Source organism: Acanthochromis polyacanthus, chromosome 23 (assembly GCF_021347895.1).
Source record: "Acanthochromis polyacanthus isolate Apoly-LR-REF ecotype Palm Island chromosome 23, KAUST_Apoly_ChrSc, whole genome shotgun sequence".
NCBI classification, from domain to species: Eukaryota; Metazoa; Chordata; class Actinopteri; family Pomacentridae; genus Acanthochromis; species Acanthochromis polyacanthus.
In genome coordinates, this window is record NC_067135.1 from 18,155,909 (window position 1) to 18,177,807 (window position 21,899).

At 41.1% G+C, this 21,899-nt stretch overlaps 2 protein-coding genes across 7 annotated transcripts in view; one reads left to right on the plus strand and one right to left on the minus strand.

Annotated features, from left to right (window-relative positions):
• rtn3 (reticulon 3) overlaps window positions 1-9,514 on the minus strand; it is a 35,958-nt gene extending 26,444 nt beyond the window's left edge. Inside the window, exons 1-2 of one of the 3 annotated variants that reach the window (XM_051944035.1) lie at window positions 9,205-9,514; window positions 1,717-1,764 (exon numbers count right to left, since the gene is read on the minus strand). In XM_051944035.1, coding sequence (XP_051799995.1) covers window positions 1,717-1,764; window positions 9,205-9,295 — 139 coding nt within the window. In that variant the 5' untranslated portion in view covers window positions 9,296-9,514. The remainder of the gene's footprint in view (window positions 1-1,716; window positions 1,765-9,204) is intronic. The other 2 variants (XM_022196421.2, XM_022196422.2) reach the window with 2 other exon arrangements.
• Window positions 9,515-9,808: 294 nt separating this feature from the next.
• Window positions 9,809-20,657, plus strand: men1 (multiple endocrine neoplasia I). 4 transcript variants are annotated; one of them, XM_022196425.2, is made up of 11 exons: window positions 9,810-10,033; window positions 10,129-10,437; window positions 11,950-12,439; window positions 12,564-12,772; window positions 13,403-13,531; window positions 14,620-14,660; window positions 14,773-14,860; window positions 15,299-15,435; window positions 17,900-18,035; window positions 19,079-19,252; window positions 19,377-20,657. In XM_022196425.2, the coding sequence occupies exons 3-11, from the start codon at window positions 12,004-12,006 to the stop codon at window positions 19,902-19,904; spliced, it is 1,878 nt and encodes a 625-aa protein (XP_022052117.1). In that variant the 5' UTR covers window positions 9,810-10,033; window positions 10,129-10,437; window positions 11,950-12,003; the 3' UTR covers window positions 19,905-20,657. The 4 variants fall into 4 exon arrangements, with proteins under 4 accessions (XP_022052116.1, XP_022052117.1, XP_022052118.1 ...); XM_022196424.2 differs by lacking the exon at window positions 10,129-10,437 and having other exon boundaries at window positions 9,809-10,033; XM_022196426.2 differs by lacking the exon at window positions 9,810-10,033 and having other exon boundaries at window positions 10,065-10,437.
• Window positions 20,658-21,899: the final 1,242 nt, after the last annotated feature.

The window sequence follows — 21,899 nt, forward strand, 5'->3', positions numbered from 1 at the left end:
ATATTACATCATCTTCATCAGGAAATGCGGGGATCTCAATCCCTATTTTGGTTGAGTGGTGTAGCATTGGACATGACATTTTAAAGCTATGCCAAGTGATTATGAACTAAGAAAACATCAGTAATTACAATCTGTTGAGTCCAAAATGAAATATTTCAAGTGGCTCAACTGTGTTTGTCACATAACTAGTTTACTTTGTCACTAATGTCTTCTTTGTTAAAGTTTCATATATCCCAAATAGTCTTAAGTTCAACAATCACAACATTTTCCATCTTAATCATTAACTTAGTGGTTTAATATTGAAATTTAAAGCCAGATCAGAATTTAGATAAGCAACTGAATCAGTCAAGATTGAAATTCCACAGGGCACAGTCATGCTATTTCGTAACTTCAGAGTAAACAGGTTGGATGCGTCTGTGTGAAAACAATATGCGACTAATTTGTGGCTTATGTTACCAACTACTCTACCCTAATCTACGACTAGTATTTTTCACTACTTTCACAGTATTCACTCAAGTACAGAACTCTAACTTTGCTAAAAACCACAGGTCAAAAAGAATCTGAAAAAAAGGGAGCAAAACTGCTTAAAGAAAACCTACTTTTAATGCTTAAGCAATGATATGACACATGCACAAAGCCTACACAGCCATAAGCAGATAGTGGGGTGGAGGGTGCATGAGCAGCTACAGGCAATGGCAGGCCCAGGCCACTGGGCGATGGATGATATCTCCAGTGCCACTCATCCTCCGGGACTCAGTTGTTTCTAGGGTTGGGGGGGAGGGTTCCGATACTAGGGCAGCAGGAAGGTAGGATCATCCCCCCGGGACACCAACCACAGCCATTTTTAGGCTTCTGCTCTTGTGCGCACAATGTGAACTTGAACTTCTCAGCTTTCTTAAAATAAGGTGGCAATCTTGGGATTATCTTGAACCTGCAGTGAGTGATGCTGACCTAAATAAATCTCAACTAGCAGGCAGTATAAAGACTGAAATGGACCAGCTGCAGAGGCAAGGATTTCTAAGTGGAATTCTTTGTTTTTGTCAAGTCTGTGCAGGTAGGGTTAGAAAAACTAGCAGTAACTTAGACAGAGGGAATCTGATTTAAGGCACTAACTGCTGGCGGTTCATGGCAATTTGTTTGATCACTTCAAATGCAAACTGTACAATGTCTAAATATATGTAGAATCTCTGATGGTAGCGCTTCAGCTGCTCAGGCTATGACTATGAATAGATACACTTCCTGCTGCCCTCACAATAAACGTACAAGAAAACCTGCCAATAGGTCAAGTTGGCTATTTAGGGCATGAACTACAAAGGTTTCAACTCAAGTTGCAGAAGAGCTGGGGGAGTGGCAAAGAAAATTACCAGTGCCATATGTCACTGAAAACAGGAGGCACTTTGCTGCTTGGCTAACTTACAATTAAAGCAGCAATTGAGGGTCAGCAGTGTTAAACAGATGGAACAGCATGACAAGGTTTGAAGGAGGAGGGGTGGGTTAAGACCGGTCGAGGTAGGGAAGAAGCAGAGGTTAGGAATGAACTTCACTGGACTGTTTATTGGTTTTTGCAGGATCGCTCTATTTTCTACTGGACTCTTACGAGCAGGAGAGGGGCACTAGAAAGAGAAATGAAGTAGAGCAGTACAGCAGCAGGCCAGCGAGAGAGTACAGGACAGAAGGAGAGAGCAGGCGAGCAGCGTAAGAGAACCATACACTTGCCTTGAGGAGACTGAATGAGAGATACAGGCGAAGAGGAAAGAAAGGAATCTGAAAAAATAAAAAGGACATAACAATGATCATCTTCGAAGAAAAAAATAAGTCCTGGAAACTGCACCCATTTGAATAAAGGCATTCAAATCAAGAGAAAACAAGAGTTTACTTATCCAGCCTTAACAACTCTACATGCTATACAAGAACTACTTCAAAAAAAAAAAAAGACCAGAAAATACAAATGTTAACAGTGATGCCCCATGCATTGGCCTTCATCGTTTACATCAGTAAACCGACAATGACTTTAACGCATGCACTTATATTTGCTATACAGGCAAAAACCAAGACCATTAACTTAAGAAGCTGACAAATCATTGCTGTAGCTGCTGCTATGGACATACTGAAGTGCTCTCCACAAAATGACAACAACCAAAAGACCAACACTTCTTCTTTAGTACTTCAGAGTACTGCCTGTGCTGGAATTCTAGAAACCAGAAGGAAACAAACATCGTACATACACGCTCACTCACTTCTGCCACAAGTGTCAAAAGTGTTAGACAGCCCAGTCCAATACCTTTGTCCACATAGTTTTTGGGTTGGCACTGTTTTAAAGATTTTCAAGTTTAAGAAGCTTACAGTTTTTGTGATTTTGCAATTTGAACATATTAAACCTGAGTGGAAATGAAGGAAATATAAAAGAAAGGTGAATTTTCTGCTTCGGTTGGATGTGCAACATACCGACAAATGCAAATAAATCATAAAGTTATGAGACTGACTGGCCACTCAAGCCTCCATTGGAGACATGAAAAGAAGCAGCAGATGAAAACATGTAATCTGTTTGGGATGATGAGAAGACAGCAAGCCTGGTCTATCTAATACGTGAAACAAATAGAAATGTAGATTTCCATTAGGCTCCATTAGGCTTGTGTAACAACAGAGTATGCACAGTTTACTACAAGAGGGTTGTTGTGAAACTGGGTAATATCACATTGTGCTTACGGCAGATACTGCAAAACTAGCTAGTTGAAACTCTTCTAAACCTTCAAATTTATACGCTTGACACTTGGTTTGGAAGAGCTTCAAGGAATCAAGGATATTTACCGTCACTGTATTTCTGCAATGAAATTTTGTTGGCACTTCCGAAAAACAAAACAAAAAACCCAAAAACAACACAGTATAACTAGGGCTGGGCGAGATGACCAAAATTTTATATCCCGATATAGCTTATTTTATATCCCGATATGATATACATCACGCATACCTTACAAAGTACGGTAGTCTGATCCTTGTCGGTCTTTTTAAATCCAAATCACTGCCATATGACAGAAGTTCTCCCTCTTTTAGGTACAAGCTCGTCAGTTTGAGCTGGTTGTTCGTCATCTTGTTGTTTAGATTGTTCTTCTGAGTCGAGTCCACCGTCTTCCTCCATAGCTGTTTATGTTTTAGCCGCGTGCATGGGCTTGCCGTAAGGCATGTCGGTGACGTAAAATACTGCCGTAAAGCGTGTTTTGCGACACTGCGATATAAACTATAGGATCTTCACATAAAACAATAGACATTTTCTGTCGTCCAGGCGATATCTATCGTCATATCGCCCAGCCCTAAGTATTACGATAACGAACTGTATAAAACAAGTATTAAAAATACATATACAAGCTTTCTGCACTGGTTTCTCATCCTTAGGTGGTACTCTTCCTGAAATTTGCAACTCCTAGCAGTCTACTGCGAATCTAGGATTGGTCCGAATAGCAATTTCTGGACTCCGGATATTTGGGCACAATTAATAACGAAGTCTGACAACATTAGCATTACCATGGATATCTCCGTCTTTGGCATTTTGTCTTGTTTACAAACACTGGCAAAGTGAAGCATGACATCAGATTTGGTAGGTCTGTGTGATGACGGTGAAGCAGCTACTCGGCAGCGGCATTTGGATACTACCACCAAATATTCGGATATTCGGGTCCACCCTTCGCGACTCTTCAGCAAAGTTGGGATAAACACTTAATATGTGCACAATGTGTTAAACTTATGTTAGTTGCCTTTTGTGTTTCAACGGTTTCCCCAGATTCGTGTACAAGTACTTGACAGGGCTGCAGAGAGCCATGACTCCGACATATCTGACACCTTGGTTTCAAACTGTGAGCCAGGCCTGCTCTCAAAGCTCCTGCATCTGAATGAGAGTTTATCTGGACAGTGAGGCATATTCTGTAATTTTTGGGTCCACTTAGTTTGAACATAATGAAAGAAGTTTGAGGACATTACATCTTGCGTTCTAAATACAGCCTGCATCGTGGAAAAGAAGAACCCATTCAGAGCTCACGCCTCATTCCTTTATGTCATCAGACAGGTTGGGAATGTCAGGAGAAAAATACTTCATGGGAAAGGATTGCTGATGTGTAAACGTGAGGTGTGGCGTTTCCCTTCAGTTAATCTCAGTTTGTACTGGCTGGGCAGGTTGGTGTTGGTGTGTGCCTGTGGTGCGGCATTCCTTCTCTCAGATTCATGCTAGTGTCAGCATCTCAACGCGCCACACCTTCACTTTTTAATCGGAGTGCAAGCTCCAAATCCTGTGTCTGCCCACATCCATCTGAGGATAACCGGTGAGGGTAGTTAAGCAGGCTGAAAGAAAAATGCTCAACAGCTTCGAAAAGAAATATGTAATTAACTAACAATCACTTTGCTACGCACATCAAAATGAACAACCTGCAACATTAGCAAATCAGGTCAGGTCAAAACAATATTGCATGCGATTAAAATAAATGTTTAATGCACTGAAGCCTTTTGGAATCTGATAAGAAGCTGTGGAAGTAAAACAAACAAAATCTTAAACATCTTAAGCTGCACATGACTTAAGTACATGTGACAATGTTTTGAACACAGCAGAGAAGGAAAATAAAGGACATTGTGATTTACAACTGTCAAACCAGAATAGAAATTGGTAAAAATCAGGAAAAGGCATATTAGATCAGTGTGTTGGGTTGCAGTGAACAAGCTGAATAGTAAACAATTGCCCATTTACAATCTTTGAAGCATGACACTGCAACGTTAGCATCACAATGGTGCGTTTCTGCCCACAGTACAGGTCTAATATTCAGCAGAGCAGAGGGGAACAACAGAGTTAGTGATAATTATATATGGGTCTGTCACTACTGCTTACTTCCTTCAAAAAGTCATTTACTAAAGAAAATATTCATTATCTTCAACCAGTGGCACAAGTAGGACATATCTGGAGCAAGGGTTATACTGTTTTCAACCAGTTATAGTCGGCACTCAAACACCACGTATGTTAAATCTGTCATTTGCAGGTAGGAGTAAAAAAGTAAGCATTGTCTCGGTGGGCTTAGCACCCTTGTGTCTAAGTGTGGTTCTACTGCTATGCCTGCCTTGGTGTTCTAGCTATCCTGTACTGTCCACCCCTGAAGGCTAACTGATTGCCTCTGTAACCTCAGTGGTACAGTTCCCTCCAGGAGGGAGCAGAGGGAGGAGGGTCAGCCTGGCAACATGAGTAGAGAGAGAAGGGGGAGGCTGAAAGAACTGCATGTTCTTGGAAGCTTTTCTCGTGTGCTTCACATTCAGCTGCTTTATAGCCAACACCTACATTGATCGATGTATCTAAATAACTGAAATATGGCTTCACTGAACAACAAAGAGGTCGTGAATGGCTACAAATTTGATCGGAAATTAGAACTTTAGGATACTGCTGACAAGTAACTGGAGTTGTGTTAACAAAATTATAGCATACCAAAGCGGGGAAAAGTTTGAAAGGTGTTTTCGACCATGCCTATGAAGAAATGAGTGCACAGACAGCTGGAACAATGAACAGAGCTACAGCTATCAAAATGGTGAGCATGGGATTGCTGCTTATGTGGCCGAGTGCAACCACAGTCGGTTATTGAGTGCAAAATATTTCACTCAAAGATTTCTTAAACTGTTCCCGATAGTGAGGCTGCATACAATGTGGTAAGATACTGATGGATTCCGAGGCTAACTTCCCCTGAAAAGCTGATGCAATGTAGTTAGTGAAATTAGGTCCTCGTTTCAAAGTGTGCCACTTCCTTAGTGACTACTGTCAGTCATCAGTGTGCAAGTCAAGTGAAACTGGCTCAGCTACAGGCAGAAGTTTGAAAGGCAAAGGTCACGGTATCTGGTATTTGTGACATCCACCAACTCAAAGATGAACCTAGTGGAGATTACTAGGAGGAATGCTCCTACAATAAGAGTTAACTGATACTGACGAAACAATGCAGCAACGTGTTTGATGCAAAACCAGCAACCAGTAGTGTAGCAACATTTTAGGGTCAAATATATACACGCATACAGGCTAATGCTGCCCCTGATCAAAGATTATCCAAGTCAGCGAGTATTTAGGCCAATTACAGCTCAAAAGTCAGATCACTGCATGTTTACGTTCTGAATTTAATTATCAATTTTTGAGGGGCATCAGAAAATGGTTTGAGGGCTAAATGGGAAAGCTACATATATGGTAATTCTCAATGTGTTGGAAAAAGCAGCAAGGAGACTGGTAATAATCCCAATAGCACATCTTCAAGTAAGCTATCAAACAAAGTATGCAGTGATGCCAAATAATGTCGCAGCGCATCGACAGTCAAAAGGTGCCGCAATATCCTGCCGTTAAACACATTACTATTCCCCTTTTTATTAGTATCTGAACTTACAACAATGCAGTGTTTTAATATAGGCTGTATTTCCTGAGATTCGTGTTCATGTGTGACAGCAGAGTAGTGTGTGTGTGTTGGCTGTGTGCAGGGTGCTGCTTCACTCCCTGCAGGGATAGTGGGTGTGCCAACCGCAGCTTTGATGGTGACAAAACAAGAGACAGGGTTGCAAAAAAACAAGGGCTCTCGCCAACTGTCCACGAATTACCCAAAAAAGCAGATGCACAAAGCAAAATATGGCAATATTTTACTTATAGCGGGCAGTTGTGGTGAGAAAATCGACACCAAAAAGCCTGTCTGTAAAAGCCAGACCAACACAAACCAAGAAAACCAACACATGCAATTTGGCATAGCACCTCACCGACAAACATACTGACCTTATCAATGGATTCAAAGAGCTACAGGTTAGCAAATGTGATAGCTAACATAATTACATCAGGCCCTCAGATAGAAGCTTAAAAAAAAAAAAGTGATACATTTCGTGGCAAGTGAACTGTCTTCGCGGTTCAGTTTTGACGTCTTGGCATGGTATGTTTTCAATACAGCGATGGAAATATGTTGCTTCTTTTTTCCTGATCAAGTATTGGCCTATTGAACAGACTATTGTTGGGTTTTCTTGAAAAAGTCTGTCAATAACGCTGCATGCATGCTCTGGAATGAGATCAATGTTTGATCAATGTTAACTTATCATGATCAGCACATCCTGTAGATGCAGAGCAGAGGTGACTTTTAAAAAATGGTAGAGTAAATCTTTTCTGTTTGCTAATGGAATTAGTGCTGTACTAAAATATGGCTAGAAACCTTTAAAATACGGAAAATAAGACTTAAAGACACGCCTCTGATATAAACAACACGACTGGCTCATTCTTTAGTTACAGTAAATTAAAGCTATTATTTGAATTGTGTCAATATATTACACAATAACTGCAGTTATGTCTTTAAGAATAACTGCTGAGACAGTCTAAAGACATTATCTTATTAATAAATACTTAATTGTTAACTGTATGTCATTCTTTCTTTTTTTTTTAAGAACATCCTAAATGTTCTTAAAAGTGATGTACAATCCAAATGGACTGAATGTGAATCCAAAAGAGGGCCCAAAGCCAATATTTAAAGATGACTCAGCAATGCTGTTATGACTTAGTTTTGTGAAAGGCAACGTCTGTTATATGTCAAGAAATGTTGCAAAAGAAAGTGTGCTGAAAAAAACATTTTTATAGCCATGCCATCTGGAGTCTGCCTTTAAAATACAGTTCTGAAAAACAAAACAAAAAAACTTTTAACAGAAGCAAACCAACCACTAATCTATACATATACTACAGGCACACATTTACTGAAATTAAAACACACATGCTTAACATTTCCAAGCTTGTTCACAGCTGCTGATCTTCTCTAACTGTCCATAACTGTACACATATTATATGCTCGATCATAAATAAAACCAATAATAATTTGTATATTTCTTCTTTTTTAAGCATATTATGGAAGTATGGAGAGAAACATTTCTAATGCAAATGACTTCCGTACCCTAGAAGGTTTCTCACAGTTTTTGCTCTCTAATTAGGGTAATCCACTCAAAGAACAAAGTAAACTCAGTGAGGCGTCATGTGCCACACCCTGCCATGTTCAGCTGCCGCCCTTCATCACATGTGCTGCAATTCTGTAAAGCGTACAATCTTTTTCTTTAACAGTACGTGGCTTTGATGCATGTTGGCAGTGCTGGCTGAGGTATGGAGCTGAAATTCAGATCAGCTTAACACACAAACATACACACAGTTAGTGATGGAGAGATGGCCACTCCCTCATACACAATAATCAGTCAATAAGGCCCTGGGAGAAAACACTGTTCCATTGTTTGCGAGTAGGTACGTCTAGGACTAAAAAAAAGTAAAAGACCTCTAATCTGGAAAGGATGGCATCAAAAATGTAGAAATGAATCATTTTTCTGAATCTCTTATGATCTGATGTTTTGTTATGGTTCCCATTATGAAGACACAAAAAGGGCAATGCGCCTTTAAGAGGTCCTCCCTTCATTGGCAGTTGCCCAGTAACAATGCATCTGCACTGCAGAACATCGCAACATTTTGCACAGACAACGCTTTGCCAACGCAAATGTTCATATGAAAAGTGACAGAAAATGCTTCTTTACTTACCGACAAACATTACCCAGGTTGTAGAATATAACGTGAGGTAAAATTTGAGGCAACAGGAAACACATTTCAATTCGGCTAACATCAAATGCGTTAATACCATTCCGCTTTAATTACCCCACTCATGTCACAATTAGCCCATTTCAGCATTATGGCGACTCGCAGTAACAAACTGTGTTTGGTTGTTGAGTGTTGCTAGACATTTTAGTAAAATGTCTAGCCTCATGTGCTGCCTCCTTCTTGTGCCCCTATTATTTGTATGGCGACATAAAACCGACATTAAAAATACGTCCTGCGCGTAGTTACCGCCATAACGGCGACAGCGGCTACCAGAGGCAAGCTAGCGTCTCCGGTACATGGGGTATGATTGGTAGCGGTGTGTCTGGATACATCATTATCACAGGTGTTTCTCATAATAGCTGAAAGCAGTTTAAACAACCTGGCACAAGGCAAGAGCAGACAACATGACAGAGGGCTTTTTGTGTTGTAATGGCTGCAGGTCTAACGTTAAGTTGAATTGGGGCGTTATAGACTTGACGTTAACCCATGCAACCATTACTACATATCTGTTAATGAAAAGAAATATGAGATATAATATATATTATTGATGTAGCAATACGCATTAATAAAAAAATAGCTACTTAACTTAACCTTCAGCTATTTCTTACCGGACAACTTTGATTCTTTGGCAGCAGAATTTTGTCCATCGGCAAACCCTTGCGACGATGATATCTGGGCGGACTGAGTCATTGGATCCATTTTACTTTACGTTCAAGACAACTGCACAAAGGCGGTTAAATGTCGGTCGTCTCTACAGAGATTGGTTTATTCTGCCCTTTCGATGTGTACACGTCGTCTGACTTTCCTCAGATTTCCCCAAGAGCCGGACTCGGATCCGCACCTTAACGCACCGTCCGAACACTGTGAGAGGAGCAGAGATAGGGAAAACAAGACGGACTGTGGAGGAGGGGTTTAAAAAAACATGTCGGGTGAGACGCATTCAAAGTCCCCGTTTAGGTTCCGAAATCTGAACTCCAACATGTCAGACAGGTCTTGTGTATGCGTTCAAGTACAAATACACAGAACATCAAATTATCACAACCACACCTTTAATTCCTACTTTGCGCTATTTAATCTTAAGTTTATATCGTAGGAACTCTTTTATAAGTAAAATTCCATAATGCTAGCCAGGTTTTTGGTATTTTTATATGAAGTTTCTGAACGATGTAGAAAGATCCGGCAGCAATGGAAAGCATCCCGAGGAATATTCCTGAAAACAGACATCATGCCATATGATGGAAAAGTGGGGTTTTGTATTAGTTGTTATATCACGAGAAGGCTGCATTGTATAATTTAGGTTTGATTAAAAAATCGATGTATTTGTTATATATGTGGGTTGAACAGACAGGCAGGTGCGTGTTGGATTGTGTGCAATACCGTCTGCCATCGCCACATTGCCAAAAACTGAATATTGATGAAGATGCAGCGGCCTCATGGGTAAAGTGCCGTTTAATGTGATGTGTTAAGAGTGTGTGTACTTTACTGTAACACGTTTTCCATTACGTAATGTTTACCTTTGTTCCATTTTGCAGCGCTAACGCATAACGGCATCATGCTGACCCCTACTGAGAGGGGGTGGGCAAATCACGTAACATGAACTACATTTCCCAGCATGCACGAGAGAACCCCGTGCGCACAGGGTTAAGTTCTAGAACCACAGGGATGGGCCTGTCGACGTAAGGTTATGTCAAACGGCGACGTACGTGTAGTTAGCAGATCTACTCTCGCGCGCAAACGTTGAGCGTAGTGACACACTCCAATGCACTTTCGAGCAGACTGAACTGCGCGGCAAAAGAAGGGGGACACAAACAAAAACATGTGGCTGAGGCTGTGAGAAACGGGTATGTAATCTCTTACAAAACGGTCAAACTGTGGGTTAGGAAGAGTTCAGAGTTCGTCTGTATTGGGGTGATTACCTTTGCTAAAGTGCTTTGGCGATTATCGTTGTTTAAAAGTGGTGAATTTAGCTCAGTAGCAGCTTGTTAGCCTGTTAGCTGGTCCTGATAACAACCGCAATTCAGCCTGCTGCTCTCGAAATGTTTGTCTTTGTGTGTGGATAACTTTCTAGTTCGTGGTACTCCTGTGGTTTGTCTCGCTTAGCAGTCAGCAAAGTGTTCATTCAGCACACTAAAACCGATACAACGCTCACATGCGTAGCTAACTTAATTTTGTAAAGCTAGCCAGTTAGCCTACGTTAGCCAACTAGTGTCTCAAATTAATTCTCCTGTGTGACTATTTCTGCCGGTAGTGAAAGGTTTTGGATATTTTTAATGTTGTGGAGTCATTTCCGCGTAGTTATTGGAGTTACGGACCTCTTAAAGCTACTATTTGCAGCTTTGTATTGAATGTACGTATGTAGCAGTGGGAGTGCCCCGCCCACCTAAGCGCCATACAGCCTATGTTAGCGGCGTTGATGTAACCAGCATTATGCAATGAATGACCGGGTCAGTGTCAGGATTTATTTTTGATTTGTCTAGCAGACGGTAGTTGTAATAATATGGAAGGCATCATTATTGACGAGATTTCATAGCAGAAGTTTTTTTTTTTTTTGCCGATACGTGACAGTAAAAGGGACAGTACACCAAGCTCAATAAAGACATGGATTTTTTTTTTTTTTTTTTTTGGGAAAGGACACACATGTGAGTACGCCTATGCAATATTAATGGAATACGAAATTAATTAAAAATATTTGAATTGCAGTAATATTCCATTATTTCTTAGGTGAACAAATGAGATCACAATTTCGATTTACTAAATGCAATATTTAGACGTCACGCTTTCGTTATTGAGATTCAGAACTTGATTTCTTTATTTTTAGTCGTATTTTGTAAGCCAACCTTTTTTTGATGACAGACTCGGTCCTTCTTGTCATGGAGGATACCGTACCACAAATTTCTGGAGGGATGGTCTGCTATTCTTTAGTAGCATTTTGGAAGAAATGTATGCAGAAAAAAACATGATATAAAATGACAAAGTTTTTTTTTTAAGTCATCTAGTGTTATCTGCAGATAGTTTTCTGTGCAAAATTGAATTAATCTGGCAGTGTTACATAAGCCATCAGATTCTATGAAATGATCTAAACCAACCTATATAATGTACACTACTGTTTAAAAGTTTGGGGTCACTTAGTTCTTATTTCTGAAAGAAAGAAAATCAGTTTTCATCAAAAACATGAAATTACCTGGGTGACCCTAAACTTTTGAATGGTAGTTTATGTATTTAAAAATGATCATAGACTGTTTTAAGTGATTGCTGAGCCTTATTTAAAATAAAACTTTAAAGTTTGCCTGTTTTCTTCAGCATCACTGTATAATATTGAAGTAGAGTCAAACTAATTGCTCCTTACCAATCAGTACTGCAGGCGAGGAGACACCCGTACATCTGAACTGAGAGTGACAGCAGACATCATGGGATTGCACTCAGCCCAGAAGAAGCACTTTCCCCTGCGGGGGATTGACGGTGTGGTTCAGCTGTTTGACGCTGAGCTCCGCAAGTCTGAGCCAGACCTCACTCTTCTCTCACTGGTCCTGGGTTTTGTGGAGCACTTCCTGGCTGTGAACCGGGTCATCCCCATCAACGTTCCAGGCGTCCGGTTTGAGCCGCTAGAGCCAGACTGTCCCACCTCCTGCTTCCCCACCGTGGAGCTGGGCATGATTTCTGCACTGTATGAGCGCTTTACCGCTCAGATCCGCGGGGCAGTGGACCTTTCTCAGTACCGGAGGACTGCCGCCGGGTCCAGCAGAGAGCTGGTGAGGAAAGTGTCAGATGTGATCTGGAACAGCCTCAGTCGCTCTTACTTCAAGGACAGGGCTCACATCCAGTCACTCTTCAGTCTCATCACAGGTACAGTGTTTCAAGTGCAACGCTCAAAGTAGGTTATATTAAGAGATTTGTTTGGTGAAAGTCGTTTAGTGATTTAAAGTGTTGCTAAGCTAATGAAAGTCATCGTTTATTCAATTTGCACTAGGTACCAAACTGGACAGCTCTGGGGTGGCTTTTGCCGTAGTTGCAGCATGTCAGGTGTTAGGTCTGAAAGATGTTCACCTGGCACTGTCTGAGGACCACGCCTGGGTGATATTCGGCAAAAACGGCGAGGAGACGGCTGAGGTCACCTGGCATGGGAAGGGTAATGAGGACCGGCGAGGACAAACGGTCACGGCAGGAGTCAATGAAAAGGTGATTCATACCTATATAAACAAAGCAGCAGCCTAATTTAGCACCTGTGCATTCACACTTTTCTGAGCAGAAAATCAGAATTATTCATTCCTTCTTGTGCTTGAAAAAGTGCATACATTTACAACTATGAATCCCACAAAGCTTCACTATACTGTCGGCCATATAGTAAGACGTATATGTCTGTATTTTCAACAATCAGTCATTAAGATTTCTGATATGGCACCACTGAGGACATACAGCTGCATGTCAGTTCAAAGGAATTAAAGAGTAATAATTGGATTATTTAATTGTGTTTTGTTCTCTAATTTTAATTTCTGACTGTGCTGCTGTAAATGGTGGTTAAAAAATTCTCAAGCAAAATATATGTAATTGTTAATCTATCAGTTGATTTACATTTGTGCTCTTCCCTGTGTGGACTTTGTGTTCTGTAAATCTATATATTACCATCAAGTGAATCATCTGTCTGTCTTGTTCTCACTGTTGAACTGTACACTGTGTTTTAATGTGTGTTTGTTTTTTATGTGTTAAGCAGGTGCAACTTTATTTCTTGTGGTCATGTGCATGTGCTTGATAGGAAGTAGGGTGGAACACAGAGTAGACAGCATGAATTTCTTAATGTGTCTCCCCCAGAGCTGGCTGTATCTGAAGGGCTCCTACATGAAATGCGACAGAAACATGGAGGTGGCCTTCATGGTTTGTGCCATCAACCCCTCACTGGACCTGCATACTGACAGCTCTGAGCTCCTGCAGCTACAACAGGTGAGTGCACCCCCCTTGTTCAGTTCAATGAATTGTCGCATTATGGTTTTTCTGATGTCCTGTAACACATAAAAGTGTTCTCAGCAGAGACAGGAGCTTGTCATGCTGTCGGAGGATGACGATGTGGTGAAAATTGTACAATATACTGAATTTAAGATATCCAGAGGCCCTCTCAGACAAACTGGTTTATGTTAACTTGACAGCATCTGAAAGTCACAACTTCGTGGTTTAATGAGCAGCCCTCTCAGGCAAAATGACAAAAGGGGGGGAAAAAAACGCAATTTTACTACAGTCAGATCTGGTAACATCTCCGTATGGCTTCCAGCTTGGCACAAGTCTGTACTGCAGTAATGTATAGACTGACAGATGTGTCCAACTCACCAAAAAAACATGATTGTTTTGGAGAATGTACCAATAAAGGAATAACATGAAGGAAAAAAAAATCTCCTGGGACACACTCAAGTTCATCCACCATGTGGCGGTAAAAATATTCTAACCTCATACTTGATTTCTCACTTTCAGGCATTTGACACACACTCTCTGTCTTTGTCAGGTGTTTGTGTGAGTGAAGCTGTTGGAAACATTAGAATAAGTGACCTATGCCTTTATCAGTTTGTTAAAGCATTGTTATTCATTCCATATCTATAAAGGGCTATATAAGTAACAGTGAAGTTTTGAGTGTGTGGTAAATGTTTATTAAAAGCGAACAAAAAAAATCAGGGCGTGGCAAGTTAACATGTTATTATCACATTACCGCATTAATTACTTAAGTGCTGACAATTATTTTAGCGCACATACATGTAGTTTATTGCTATGCCCGCCACTAAAAAAATAAACAATGGTTTAAATGTGCCAAAATCCTATTAAAAAGTGATATGAGAAATGAAGGACTGTCTCACTTTGCAGCTGATGTAAATAAAAGCCCTCATAACTATATAATAATTTGAATTAATCTTCACATTTTCATTATAAAGTCTTCAGTGAGATGCACATCTATTAATGATAAAGGCTCTTTTTCCTCCTTTCAATGCCTTTCATGATCTTCTATTATAAATCCTAATCTTTCAGTGTTCTTTCTGGTTTAATAGAAACTCCTCTGGTTGCTGTATGAGCGAGGCGACCTCAACAGGTGAGAGTGCGTGTTGGTGAAGTTAATAAGGAAATACTCTGTGTGCGTCACCTGTCCGCTGCAAACAATCAACAGGTTTTCATGTTGAAGTTATATCCCCTTCCTGTGGCAGATATCCTATGGCCATGGGCACACTGGCAGACCTTGAGGACCAGGATCCAATCCCAGGGAAAGAGAGCCCTCTGAAAATCCACCTAAAGGTGAGCCGGTGTCCTAAAGGTTTCCTACAGGTCACACAGCAGTAGGGAATGTTTTTGCCGGCTCTAACATTTTCTAAAACGTTGAACATTTTGCATACTGGTCTTCTGGTCTAGTTAGTGAAAATTCTGAACAAATATTGAGCATCACTCTGTGTTCTAATGCTACATTGTGTTAGCTAATGGTGTTGAAAGGCTAACTGGTGATTAGAAAACCCTTGTTCAGTTATGTACTCCAGTACCATTGGCATTCCTTCATACAAATACACAAAAGAACAAATTAATCTGTAAAATATAAATAAACTGCTTAAAACAGTGTTACACTTTTAACAGTTTATCTGCAATTACCTTAAATTGACCTCCAGTATATGCGTTTGGCTCGATTGTACATCTTTACTTGAGTCATTTTTTGTTTGTGTGCTCTCTCTGTGTCCCTCTCAGGCTGTCACCTCTGCTCAGAAGCACTATAACAACGAGCACATCTACCCCTACATGTACCTGGCTGGGTTCCACTACAGACACAGGGATGTGCGAGAGGCTCTGAGAGCGTGGGCCGAGGCAGCTCAGGTCATGCAAGAGTGAGTTCACGCTGCTTTTACAAACAAAAAAGGACTGGCAGGCCATGAATATACGGCTAGGCGTAGGCTTATTTATTGTTGATCACATTGTTTTTCAAAGTCAATTTCATTTTTGTGAGTGGAGCACAGCAGGAAACGGCATTCTTAGTTTTTAAAGAATCTATTTATTTTCAGGATGATTAAAATGCTGTTATATGACCAATAACATACCAGCAAACAAACCTGCCTAACCACATTATTTCGCAAATTTTACCTTTTTTTTATTAATTACCCTTTTTACCTTTTTAATAAATGTCAGCGTATTGATCTGCACATTTTCCTGGTTTGTCGCAGATGTTTTATCGCAACTTCTTCCATAATTTCCTGAGAGGATGATTATGACCCCATAATCATCCTCTCAGGAAGAAAATATTTATTTTTGGTATTTTTTTTAGCTCTTTTACTGACCAAAAAAATCTTGTTGTAAAAAGTTATAATTAATTTAGGCTTCTTCTTTTTCTAAATGGATATCTTCTCCTTCTGTGTTAAACAAAAATCTGTCCCCATGCAAACCATTTTACAAAATATCTCCATACAAATGAGAATCCATAAATCAGCATAAACACTCAAACAATAATGCTGGGAAACTTAGAACTGCTCGTGCTAACAAAATGTAAAGAAAGTGGTACGTATATGTCTCCCATTGGTGTTTTTTGAGGTAGGTACATGTCCACATGAAGACTTATAAAGCAGGTTTTAAAAATCTTAACTTCAAAAGGCATTTTGAAAAAACAGTTTCAGTTCTTAAAAAGCAGTGTGCATGTGAATGGTGAGGTGCAGATGTTTGTTTTGCGGATTATCTGTATTACTGTGGACAAGGCCTCAGTTTTGACATTGCTTTTATTGTAGAATTGTCGTCAATTTAACTAGCGCTGTCAAATTCTTCATTCACAGAATTGTACATTTCCAAACTTCTTCAGCTTGTAGCATCAGACTTGACCTGACCTTCGAGTCTTGGACGTTTCTCAAAATATGTTTTCGTTTATCTCTCTGAAAAATGCTAAAAACAGTAACTGAATTTGATTTATTTGCATGCATTACGTTTTATGTATTACCACTTTATATTCTACTACGTCAGAGCCTTTTTCAGAATTCCTGTGAGTCAAGAGTTCGTCTCACATTTGTGAATGATATGACTTCACCAGATGTTTCCATGTAGTGAAGGTATCACTAGCTGCGTTTCCATTACCCTTAGATATGCGCAAAATGTAAATAGCGCACTAAAAAACTGGTAATGGAAACACCTGAATTTCAAAAAAGGACTAAAATATCACTAAAAAGTTTTTACGCTCTCATGAGGTGGTTTTTCAGACGTTTCGATCTTGAAAAATATCGCAAAAGCGCAATGGAAACACTTTTTCCGCAATTATACCAGGGATGTGATTTTTCCGCGAATTTGCGGAATTCCGCTTTTTTTCAGGGATGGAAATTTACCGCGGATTTCCGCCGATTTCATTTGTTTGAACGCCGATTTCACAAGTTTGAACACTTTATTGTCGCTGATACTCCCGCGCGATGGTAACGACGTTAACGATAGCTCGTTAACGGCGATTGTAAACGGCTCAGCGATTGGAAGTCGCTGCGCCGCCCCCCCCCCCAAATTTTAGAAATATTGATTTTATTTTGCGAAAAACTGTAATGGAAACCCAACTACTGATGAGGTCTGATTAGCTGAACACTGTGACATATTGACATCATTCAACAGCAGAACCTCAGCTGGCAGCTTCACTTGTTATTTCACCAGATGACCACAAGATGGCACTAAACGCACAGCTATCTCTCCAGAGTTGAGTAGTGAGCGTGTCAGAAGTGCATTTAGAAGCCTTCTTATCCCAAAATTGTCCATTAAAGTGATGTGGCAGGTAAGAGTGAACTCTACCTGAGGCTGTTCCTTGTTTTTGTTTTTCTTATAACAACACAGCATCCATAGAGAAGCCCTGTCGCAGTCGGTCTGACAGGGTGCGGTGACTTATCCAGGAAATGTCCGGCTCTGCATCCTCACTCTCTCTCCTCCCCTCCAAACTCCCCGCTCATGAGCCGCTGCTATAAATACCAGCACCGACCCACCGCACACATTCTCTCTCATCCGTCAGCTTCCCTTTCCTGCTCGCCCATTGTTCTTCAATTTCAGCTCGCCCTCAGTGCACCATTGTAGGAAAATGTGTTGCCTGTGTTCCTAACTGTGGATTCTTTGTAGGCTCTTTTGGCAGTTTACTTTTTGTCTTGTCTGGCCTGCTGTGGGGCCTTCTAGCACAGCTGCAGCATGTTACAGGCCTGTCTTTCTGTGAGCACCCAGAGGGCCTTCTTTGAAGCTCAACCCAACACTGTGTCTTTTATCATGACTTTATGTAGATTTTTTTTGTTAAAGGGGTGTTTCTGTCATATTTTGCTGGCTGTGTAATAAAAATCCTCCTGTCTCCTGCAGCTATAACTACTTCCGGGAGGATGAGGAGATCTACAAGGAGTTCTTTGACATTGCGAATGATGTTATCCCCACGCTGCTGAAGGAGACAGCTACTGCTGCAGAGAGTGCTGGAGAGGGAGGAGAAGGAGGTGAAAAGGTGAGTACTGCCCTCCATCGATGGATGTGTGACCTGTGTAGAAAGAGAATGTTGCACCTGCAGCTGCTTTTAAGCTCAAACTTCATTATAATGCAAATAATTAATTCCCTCATCTAGACAGGATTTATTTCTTTAGTGCAGGTAGAGTGATATAACATTACCTGCTCTGTTCAGTGATTATAATCTAGTCCGGGGGGATGCGTCATTTTTCCAAGAAACTTCTATTCTTCACCTGCGTTTTACCAGCTTAGCGTGAAATGTAGCTTGTAACCGAAAAGAGAAGATGTAGAAAATGGTTTGTGAGTCTCATGGAAACCAGTGAAACCAACTTATATGATAATGGAAAGTAATGGAAGGTGTCAAGAGAGCGACGCCCAATAAGCTCATTAATGTGCTGCTGCAACGTCAGCGACAGACAGGTGCTACTGTTGTCTTTAGCACCGTTTTTAATCCATATATATTTACTATTTTGTCAAATTGGCATCACTGATTTGACCACGTGGCGCAGCATTCTGCTCACACTGCAGTCGCTGTGCATTTACACCTGTCATCATGAGTTTTCTGTAATTGACACACCTGGAATTTTTCCAGAAAATTCACCATTTCTCCCAGAAATTGTTGCATTTACAAATGTTTTTGATATATATGTGTTTATTTCCTTGGTGTGCATTGGAAAAACACAAGAAAGCAGAAGAAAAAAGCCGAAATTTACATAATTTTGCGCAAAACTCAAAATTGTATGGCACCCTTTTAAAACTGTGGGTAAATCCTTTTTGTTTCAAGCATGTGATGCTCAATTAAACTCACCTGTGGCAAACTAGAATGTTTGAAAGTTGACTCAACCTTTGTGTTGTGTGCCTATGTGTGTCACACAAGTGTCTGAGGACTTAAAAAGCAAAATAGATCTGATGTTCAGACACAGATCAGGAGGTTGAAAGCATGAAAATCTGCTCCAAATGTAGTTTCTATCAATGTACCGAATTTAACTTGGGAGCTCTGTCTCACATTCTTGCATCTCTTTGCACTTTTCTGTTCTTTTCCAGGATCACCCCAAGCAGGCAGCTGCCTTCTCAGCACTCCAGGACCCAGAGTGTTTTGCGCATCTGTTGTGTTTTTATGATGGCATCTGCAAATGGGAGGAGGGAAGTCCCACGCCGGTTCTTCACGTGGGCTGGGCCACATACCTCGTCCAGTCTCTGAGCCGCTTTGATGCTCAGGTGAGGACGCCCACAAAATCTCTGCCTTTGAACTTCAAAGTATTCAGTACAAAATCTCTCCAGGAGATTTGGTCGACACGTGGTGGTTTGGAGCTCTAAACTAATTTCTGATCTGATTCCAAAGGTGCGTCAGAAAGTGTCGATCATCACCAAAGAGCCTGAGTCTCAGGAGGACGACGACCAGTCGAGTGAGGACACCCGGGAGGGTCGTAGGCGAGGTCCCAGGAGGGAATCCAAACTGGAGGATCAGAGTTCTCCTCCTCCTCCTGCTGCTGCTCCCACCTCCCCATCCAGCCAGCCGGCAGCATCTGCTCAGCCCAAGAAAGTGGGAGAAGGAGGGGTCCGCCGGCGTTCCTCCCAGGGCCTGAGGGTGGGAGATACTGAAGGAAAACCCAAGTCCCCTAGCCCAGACTCTGCATCTTCACCCACGTCTCAGCAGCTAGCGTCCCCATCCCCAAGCGGCCCTGTAGTCACCTTTCAGAGCGAGAAGATGAAGGGAATGAAGGAGCTGCTGTGTGCAGCTAAGGTCAACTCCAGCGCCATCAAGCTGCAGCTCACTGCCCAGTCACAGGTCCAGATGAAGAGACAGAAGAGCACACCAGCTGGGGATTACTCCATGTCTTTCATGAAGCGCCAGCGCAAGTCTCTGTAGACATTCTGATTATTGTAGGAGACTGTAGGATATACTGTGAACGGCAACATGGACACCCAATAAACCTTGGCTGTTTGTGAATCTTTTTACCAACGTTTCCATCAGAGGATCCTCTCAGTCTGTGTCCTCATAGTTCTAAGCAATACATTTGACTCGCACAGATCATCTTGAGTTAAGGATCACATATCAGGGTCAAACTGAGGAGTGAACATTTCATTCTGTTTTTATTTAATGAGTAATTTTTGGGGACCTGCCTGGTTTGATAGATTGTAAGTAATCACTCATTAGTTTGTGTTTTAATTGGCAGCCAATTGCGCACTGACTAGTTACTCCTCATTGACTTGCATGTGGATGTTTGAAGCCAAAGTAATGAGGAGAACCAGAATCCAGCTTACAGATGTGTTAATATCAACCCCTACCAACAGGAACCTGTTCATGACTGAAGCCTTGGAAGGAATTAATTTAGGATAGTTACTGTGTAACATTGTCCACTCTGCTCTATCAACAGCTTCTTTCTTGCTAGCTCTATGTTGCCTTACTTTGCCTTTATTCCCTTCTGAAGTAGGTGGCCTTTAGTTTTGACAATAGCTGAGCTAGGCCTGTTGCTGACGATTAGAGACGACCAGGGAAGACCATGCACTGTTGAAATGGAGCCACATTAGGTGGCCCTGCTCCGTTCGGTTTGCTTGAGAATTTGTGGTTTTTGTTCTTGTTTTTGTAACTGCAAGTAATAAAGACCTGATGAAAATAGAATGGGATTTGGTCTGATGTGTGTGTTAGATATATAGCGCTGTGAAGACGTACTTGCTAGAAATCTTCTATTTTTGCATATTTATCACACTTAAATATTCCAGACTACTAATACAAAGACAAACACACTAATATTTGAAGCAACAACTGCAGTTAAATGTTTGTTCCAGCTTGTGATCAGTCTTTTACGTCTCCATGAGGATATTTTGGCCCACTCTTCTCTGCAGAATAGTTTTAATTTGGTCACATTAGATGGTTTCCAGCATGAATTGTCCTTTAGGGAATCTCAAACAGACCCAAGACCGGACTGTTTATTTCTTTTTGAGCCACTCAGAGGTGGACTTACTTGTGTGTTTTGGGTCATTGTCTCACTGCACAAACCATTTGTGTTGAGCTTTAGGTCATGAACTGATGGTGGATGTTCTCCAGGAAGATTTTCTGATAGAGACCAGAATTCATGGCTCCATCAATGATGACAAGTCATCCAGGTCCTCCAACCATCACACTACCACCACCATGTTTCACTGCTGGTATCACATTCTTCTTGTGTACTGCAGTATTAGCTTTACACCAGATGCAACAGACTCATGTCTTCCAAATAGTTCCACCTTTGACTCATCAGTCCACAGGATGTTATCCCAAAGGTCTTGGAGCTCATCTAGATATTTTTTGCTAACACCAGATGAACCTTTATGTTCTTTTTGGCCATGAGGGGTTTGATATCATTTTCTATCTGGGAGAAAATGATATCAAACCCCTACTGCTCCATAATGTGGAATCATGTAGACGGCCCTTAACAGAGGCCAGTGAGGTCTAGAGTTCTTATGTTTCTCAAGGTTCTTTTGTGACCTCCTGGATTCGATATTGATGCTCTCTTGGAGAAATGTTGGGAGCTGGGCCACTCTTGGGAAGGTTCACTACTGTTCCATGTCATAATGTCTCTCACTGTGGTTCTCTGGAGTCCCAGTTCCAGTCACATGGGATTGTTTTTGGTGAGACTGAACCCATTTGTCAAATGAATATGGTGGAGTGGTAGACAGGCAGCCAATGACTTTTTCAGGGCAGAATGGGCTGGATGGCATTTTTCCTTCAATTAATGAAACGATCATTTATAAACTGCATTTTGTATTTTCTTGGGTTATCTTTGTCTTACATTACAATTTGCTTGATGATCTGAAGCATTTACGTGCGACAAATATGCAGAAATAGAATATTTCTGAATGGGGCAAATACTTTTTCTCTGCA